Below are 8338 nucleotides of genomic sequence, written 5' to 3' on the forward strand. Positions count from 1 at the left end.
CAAACAATTGAATATAAAATAGAGGATTTGTCAGAAAAGATAATATGTTTTTATTGAAAAACTATACACTGTTTGTGGTTGAAATTTAAAACAAACTCACTCCAAGTAAACATCTCTAGTTGATATGGGAAATGTGCTGAGATATGGTGATTTGTTTATTTTTTCTTTTACTCTAATTTTTTATATATATTATTCAATTATTATATTAGAATATTATTTAAATTAAAATTTAAAGTTAAAATAAAATACGGATATAATACCAACTCTATATGATATTTTGTCACCCTTCATTGTATTATGAGCACTTTCGGGCTTTACAATCTACATTATTGGGCCTATAACTGAAATTTTATGGCCCATGTCTTAGCCCATTAGAATTGAAGCTTTATTCGGTTACCTATTGGCATGCTAGCTTTTATTTTATTTTTTTATTTTTCATTTCAATAATTTTTTTTTAAATGAAGATTTTTAGTATTCCCAAATTTTACTGTTTGGACACTGTTCGTTTCTCTCACAAAATATTCAATCAATTATTATTTTCACACTTAAATCAAAATTAAATTTTTTCTAAACTCATTGAAACCGACATCAACCAAGTCCATTAAAAAACAACAAAATTGTCAGCAAATTAAAATACATGAAGTGGACACCAATAATCACACAAATCCAAAGCACATTATTGTTATTTAAACTATAATAATCTCATTTAAAAAATAGAAAATGATTTTTAATATTATACATAACGACAAATAAAATCATTTACATATTCATTTAAGACATATTCCATAAATTTAAAACATATAAGCATGGCCCGGGATGGGTATTGAATTAATAAAATTCTATGGGTTTGTTTAGTTGCTTTCTTTTTTACAATATGTTCATTAATTAGTACTCTCGCGACAGATGATCCCTTTTTGTTAACCCGGTATCTTAGGTAGTGTAGATTATTAAGTTATTAATAATAAGTTATGATAAGATTTTATTATTTTTTATAGGAATAGTATTGTTTGTATTTTAAATATTTTTAGAATTATATCTCAATAAAATATATGCAATATAGATATCATAAAATTTTATATAATACAAATGCATAGAAATATATATTTATTTCTTTATTATTACCATAAATTAGTTTTATAAAAAATGAAGAGTTTTAGAAGTAGATAAAAAATATTTGTTAATGGAAGAGAGAGATATAGAAATAAAAGGGTTTTTGATACATGTAAGATGTTAGAAGTTTAATTAAATAGATTTATACTTGTTAAGTATGTTTATTGATAAACTTACCAAAAATAGAAAGATATCATCTTTCGGGACATACCAAAAAAGCAATAGGGTCATCTGTAGCGGGACGGATAGAATATTTTATTCTTATATAATTTTATAAAAATATTATTTAAAAAATTACAGTAATATTAATAATTATGATATTAACTACATACAACATAATTTATTATAATATTTTCATATTTTACAATAAAAGTATTTAAAATTATAAAATTTTGAGGATTTTGTTGTTAATTATTGAACCAGACAAAGACATTTTCAATTACGCACAGATTTTTTGAGAAATTGACTGGAAAATCATCACTTTATTTTCAGTGTAGTTTTACTTTCCCTATTTCCTTTTATAATAAATAGCTAGGAAATTCATTTCTTGTGATATAAACATCATATTCAAGCTTTATGTCCAAATTTTAGTATTTGCTGTTAAATTTCCAAATTTAACTTGTTAATTTGTGGATTTGATTTTTGGATTTAGATTTTAAATAATTGTTTAATGCAATATAAATAAAAAATAATATACTATTTTTAATATAAAATAAATTTTTAGTATAATATAAAAATATAAAAATAATTTTAAATTTTGATATATATTTTTTAAAAAAATAATAGCAATAAGTGAAAAAAACATGAAAGAACACAATCATTGATGTGTGATTTTCTCTTTTTTTTTTTTTTTTTTTTTTATCAACTCATGTAATATGGACTTAGTATTAGTCAAATAATTAATTATTGTAAGTAAAAATAATTATATATTAAAATTAAAATAACTAAATAATTTAATTGAAATTAAAAAAATTATAAAAACTCGGTTTGACTTTATTCATAAAAAAAATTGATATAAAAAATTATATACTCATTCCGTCCCGCTGCAAGGTTGTCATTGGCTTTTTGCACGTTGATCTTTGAATATTAATGATTATATCAAGAAGCAGTACAAATCGAGAAAAAAAAAGACAATATTATGATTATTAGTCTCTTATAATACCAATACAATGACATTTTTTTTAAGAATAAATTATTCAAATATAAAGATATTTTTAATGTAAAATATAATGACATAAAAATCAAATGACAACATTTCGACGGAGGGAGTATAATAAAAAGTCAAATTTTAACAATGAATATAAATTTTAATATAAAAAATTATATATATTATACTAATATATAAATAATATAAATATATTATCACTGACGAGCTCAATTGAGCTACTCGCAGAGTTGAGCTCGAGCTCGGCTCATTTATAAAAAAAATAATTTTTGAGCTCGAACTCAGCTCATTTATCTCTATAAACAAGTCGAGTCAAGTTGTTAACGAATCGAATTGAACTTGGCTCGTGAACTACTCTGATTCGTTTATTGGGTCTAGCTGCGGATTACTACGTTAAAAAAAAAAAAAAATAATAATAATAAATAAAATCGAATGTCCGGACGATCTATCTATCTATATATATTAGTAATTGGGAAAGAAAGCATAAAAATCAGACAGATTGAGAGGCGGCCATGGCGACCAAAGCTCACCTAATAATGGTCCCCTTCCCCGCTCAGGGCCACGTCATCCCTCTCCTCCACCTCGCCCAGAAACTAGCCACACGCGCCACCATCACCTTCCTCCTCAACTCCGACCGCCTCCTACGCGCCGCCGACCACCTCCACTCCCAAATCCGCCTCGTTCCCGTCGCCAGCGATCAGACGCCGCCGACTCCGGAGAACTTTCTAGAAACTCTGCTCAGAATCATTCCGGCAAGAGTCGCCGGCATCATAGAGGAGGAGATCGTCAATACATCTGTAAGGTGCGTGGTGGTGTACGATCAGGCAGTCGCCGGAATAGGAGAAGTCGCGGAGAAGTTCGGCGTTGCGTCGGCGGTGTTCCTGCCGCCGGCCGCCGCTCAGGTGGTGTTGGCGTTAAGCATACCTAAGCTTGTTGAGGATGGAGTCATTGACGCTCAAGGCAAGTCCCGGACCACTCATCATGTCTTTATTTTTACATCATTCCATAAAAATTTTTGAATGGCAAAAATATTTGCTGGTTGACTCCATTTACATATAAATTTATGATAAATATTTTTAATAGCTTAGGTTGTATTCTTAAAAAAATATTATATCAAATAATTATATATTTTTTTAATATTATACTACAAATTTATTTTATACTTAAAATATTATATCAATCTCTATTTATATGAACATCAAACAACAATTCAAATTCTAACATTAATTAAAATGCATCTTAAACATCTCTAACATATTTAAATATATCCCAAATCTTTTTCAAAATAATCGGGTAGACCCGGTCTGAGTGGTTGGTGCAATTAACTCAGGCGCTCCACTGACAAAGAATCCGGTCCAGTTGGCGGCCGGCGTGCCGGCCTTCAGCCCATCGGACTTTCCCTGGAACCGATTCAAAACTCCGGCAAGGCAGCGCCTGATCTTCGCCATGACCGTACAAGGGCTAAACTCAATCAAATCCTCCCAATGGACTCTCTGCAACTCCGTCCAAGCCTTGGAGCCCGGAGCATTCGATTTTCTCCGCCGCCGGCTATCTCCGGCGGTCAAAATCGCCGCCGCCGGTCCTCTTATCGCCGCCGGTTCATCGCGCCAGTTAGGGCACTTCCAGGAGCCGGACGCGGGGTCCCTGGACTGGCTGGACCAGCACCAACACGGCCGTGTCGTGTACGCCGCCTTCGGCAGCACGGGCGTGTTGGGAGGAAAGGCTCAGCTCCGCGAGCTTGCGCTGGGGCTCGAGCTCACCGGAAAGCCGTTCTTGTGGGTCGTCTCCGGCGACGGAGACGGCGACGGCGGTTCTTTATACCCGGAGGGTTTCCTGGACCGGGTGGCGGACCGGGCTCGGATTGTGCGGTGGGCTCCGCAGCAGGCGGTTTTGAGACACACCGCGGTGGCGTGCTTCGTGAGCCACTGCGGGTGGAACTCCGCCGTGGAGGGCGCTGCCGGCGGCGTTCCGATGGTGTGCTGTCCGCAGACGGCGGATCAGTTTATGAACCAGGCGTATATATGCGACACGTGGAGGATGGGCGTGAGAGTGTTCGTAGAGGACGAGGAAGATGGAATTAGATCAGGTGTTGGTGTTGTCGGGGGCGAGGAAATTAAGGATAAGATTGAGGAAGCCATAGGGCTTAAGGAGAGAGCTTTGGAGGTGAAGGAAATGGTGTGGCGGGAACATTCCTGTGGGGATGATGATCCGTACAAGGAGTTTGTGACTTGGGTAGTTAACGGCTAAATTTATTTAGTTTAGTTTGATAGTATTTATTTTGGAATTGTATCATTTAAAGCGCCGGATATTGTAATCAATCTCTCATAATATTTTTTAAAATATAAAATAATTAATTATTTTTAATTTCTACGATTTATCTTAGTCTATAAGAGTAGTATATAATAATTCATTTTTAAAGATTCACCAATAACTCCATTACTCAAAGCATATGTATTCATTTGATTTTTGAACATAAATTTAAATATATTAATATTTTATGAATAATAGTACAATAATAATAAATAAAAAAATTATCCTTAAATTCATTTAATTTTTAGTGATATTATTTGTAATATAGTTTAAAATATTGAGTACTTTATATTAGAGTAAAATTTATTATAAAAAATAGATACATTTAACTCATACAAACAAAAATAATAAAATAGTTACATATGATATGATACGGACAAAGGAAAAAATAAAGTAAAGTTTTATTAAAGTAAAAAATATTAAAAAATTAGATACATAAGATTTTATTTTTCTTTTTAATTTCACCCAAATTTAAAAAAAAAAAAAAAAAAAAAAAAAAAAAAAAAAAAAAAACCACACAATAGCCAGAATTTAGAAGTCAGACTTGAGTGTCAGCGTCAACATGGCTTGGTGCATGTAGATGTATAAATTTTTTTTTTTTTTTAATCTAATTGTCTATTTATTTGATCGGCCACGATTTAAAAAAAAAAAGATAAAAATATAAAATTTATTTTTTAAATGCAAAAAAATTTTAAAAAAAATAATTCTTTTTTACTAAAAAATAGAATAAATTTAAATAATAAAAAAATAAAAAAAATTAAATGACAGATAAATAATATTTCTAATAACAGATTAGCTAATAGAAATAAATTATTTGTAATACATTTGTATATGTTATAAGTGGATGGGCTGGTGGTCACAAGGCGACCACGCAACCTAGGAGTAGGAAGACCAGATCAGGACATCAATTGATGTCCACTTGACATTGTGGGAAAGAAAACATTCATATTGGATTCAAAGCAAGTCGCATTAACCAAACTATTCATTGAGAAAGAATCGGAATTTGAGTCCTTACCGTGAGCTCATGGGTTCAAATCCCCAATATGTCACACATGGTTCGCTTGGTGTGACTTTTCCGTCGAGTCTGATTTGCACAGTATTAGGTTCGGCCGAGGGTTTACCCAAATGTAAGGCATAGAATTATATAAATCAATATACATAAAATTAGTCCTGTGAAGAATAAACTAGTGGCGTGGGGGTTGAACTTGTGACCGTGAGATTATGGGTTCAAACTTCCGATGCCTCAGGTCACATTGCATATATGGTCTCTTGAAATAGTATAAAATTAATAAATGTGGATAAATGGTATTGTCGTTTTTGTCAATGAATCTTGTCAATTTGAAGGTGGATCTTAAGTTTGTTCATACAACTGTCTGGCAATTGGGTTTTGGGATCACTCATTTATAAATGTGCATTTTTCTAAGATAACACACCCCATAAGTTCTTCGCAAAATGGTTGATAACTTCTATGTAATTTCAAAACTCAGCCTAAATTTTCTGTATATTTTAAAAATTGTATATTGTCCCTTATACTTTTAAGCTTATTGGATAACGCCTTTTATATTTCTAAAATTATGGCATGAAGCCCCTCTTTATATATGAAAATATAATTTTTCATCTATATTTATGCAATATTTTGAAAGTATAAAGGGCATTATTCAATTCTTTAAAGTACACAGGAGATTATGCTGAGTTTAGGGTTTAGAATTTACTGCAATTTTGTCTAAATTTTTGAGGTTATTTTGCCGTTGCATTTATTGCATATGATCCCTTCAGCTTGGAAGCTCGTGGGACCACACACCAGCTGGATCCACTACCTGGCCTTGGAGTCCAGGAAGCTCCCAAAAAATATATATATATAATTAAAGGAGAATAAAAATAAAATAAATAAAATAATTCTGGACAGGTGCATATGCAGTGCAGACTGGAAAAAAGCGAAGGTTTGTCTTCAAAGTTGGGACAGTGTATTATGTTCATGCCGTTTATGCGACTTCACCAGAATCATGAATTGGAAACCAAAAATGTGATCGAAACCAATAAAAGTATTGTAATCAAATGCATTCTTCTTGTCCTATAGTCCATATATAGCAAAGAAATTTTGGATTTCAGCAGACGAATCAATTATTTCAATATCATCACAGTTATGCAGTTTAGGTATGGTTTGTTACGTACTTACTCGGAACCAAACACCAGATGGAATTGGATGGTGGATGTGGATCCAGGCGACGACCACAATATCCTCGCATAATTTGTGGACTAATCGATCTGGTATCGGTGTTTCGAAATTATGTCAATCGGAGATTAATTGAATATGTAAATGATGTTCTACAATTAAAAGCGAAACGAGATTGGAGGAGAGTGAAGATGAACAAAAATTAATTGTAAGTGAAGAATTAATACCTGGCGGCGATGTGCAGAATACAAGTAAATTATCTGTATGGAGGCTACAAAATGTTCGTATGGAATTCGGTACAAATTTTCCACATCATGAACAAAGAGATGAATCAAATGCAGAAATTGTGTATATGTGACAGATTAAAAGCACAAGAGACGTGAAACGAACGGATTGTTATCACAAAATGCATGGATGACTAATTATGCTACAACCAGTATGAAAATTGCAAAAAAAATAGTGATAATAATGTTTTGTTTTTTTTTTCTAATTTTCTTGTCGCCAATTTTTTCCCCTTTCCTTCACCAGATGATCAAAAAACATCAATTAACTAACTATACAGCATTTTCTCGATGTTGAGAACCGTAAAAATCAATCAATTTCTGCAAAACGAAAACCTGTGTTTTCAGACGCACAATGTACTCAGCGGTTTCCTTAAAGAGCTCGTCGGTCTTTATTTCTGCATTTTCCGAAGGAACGAGGCTCTTCAGAGCCTCCAGCTTGTCGGAGACCGACGCGCCGCCGCCGATTCGGAGCTCCGATCCGGTGCTGCTCGTCTTTCTAATTGAGATTGATGATTTCCTTCTCAGCTTCTTCACGGAGGCCGCCTGCGTCGTGATCCTCGGCTTCGTACCCATTCGTTGGCAGTTGCGGCGGCGGCGTGAGGCGTAGGGGCGGTTGAACGGCGTGTAGAAAAAATGGGCTTTATGGGGAGGATATATATATAACCAAGGGTGCCCTGAACTATTGCCATTGGATTATGATTTAATTACGAGAATGCCATTCCGCCGTTTTGATGATCTGTTTGCAATATCTCGTGAAGAAATTAAATTTTAAAACATTCCATTATAATTATACTAAAATTTAATTCACATATTTCGAATATATGTTATATATATAATTATTTTTAAATAAATTAAAAAAATATATATAACCAACTTGTAGAAAAATATCTGTACACTATGAAGAGGAAATAAAACTAACAAAACTGTGCCCCAATTATTGCATGACGAATCGGATGGTCCATTTCATTTATTTGGGTTTGTAATTAATTAATATTCGGGTCCATTCCACAACGGGGATATTTATTTTTTCTCCACGTAGGGCTGTTTTGGTAATTTCGGTCACAATACGACACCGTTTTTGTGGCGCAAAAACGAAATTTATGGAGAGAAAGTCCGCCGATCCGCAGTAGCACATGATCACGGGGACCCTCTATGTAAAATACCAAATTACCCCTCCAAATCCACGGCAACTGTGGAGGGTATTTACGTCATTTCGTGCCGCGGCCTCCGTGAAGGGCACATGTGAATGCGGGGGGTGGGCCCCGCGGAGAGGAAAGTGGATGCACATGGGAAGCA

General features: G+C 33.6%; 2 protein-coding genes across 2 annotated transcripts; one reads left to right on the forward strand and one right to left on the reverse strand.

The window, feature by feature from the left end:
* The first annotated feature begins 2754 nt into the window (after positions 1 to 2754).
* LOC127242243 (UDP-glycosyltransferase 83A1-like) lies at positions 2755 to 4645 on the forward strand. Its single transcript, XM_051261708.1, has 2 exons — positions 2755 to 3235; positions 3606 to 4645. The coding sequence occupies exons 1-2, from the start codon at positions 2788 to 2790 to the stop codon at positions 4520 to 4522; spliced, it is 1365 nt and encodes a 454-aa protein (XP_051117665.1). The 5' UTR covers positions 2755 to 2787; the 3' UTR covers positions 4523 to 4645.
* A 2352-nt stretch (positions 4646 to 6997) lies between these two features.
* On the reverse strand, positions 6998 to 7655 carry LOC127242251 (uncharacterized). The gene has a single exon (XM_051261715.1). It carries the CDS (start codon positions 7613 to 7615, stop codon positions 7313 to 7315), a length of 303 nt encoding a protein of 100 aa, XP_051117672.1. The 5' UTR covers positions 7616 to 7655; the 3' UTR covers positions 6998 to 7312.
* Between the last annotated feature and the right edge of the window lie 683 nt (positions 7656 to 8338).

This window comes from Andrographis paniculata, unplaced genomic scaffold (genome assembly GCF_009805555.1).
Source record: "Andrographis paniculata isolate CXL003 unplaced genomic scaffold, ASM980555v1 Contig86END, whole genome shotgun sequence".
Classification (NCBI taxonomy): domain Eukaryota; kingdom Viridiplantae; phylum Streptophyta; class Magnoliopsida; order Lamiales; family Acanthaceae; genus Andrographis; species Andrographis paniculata.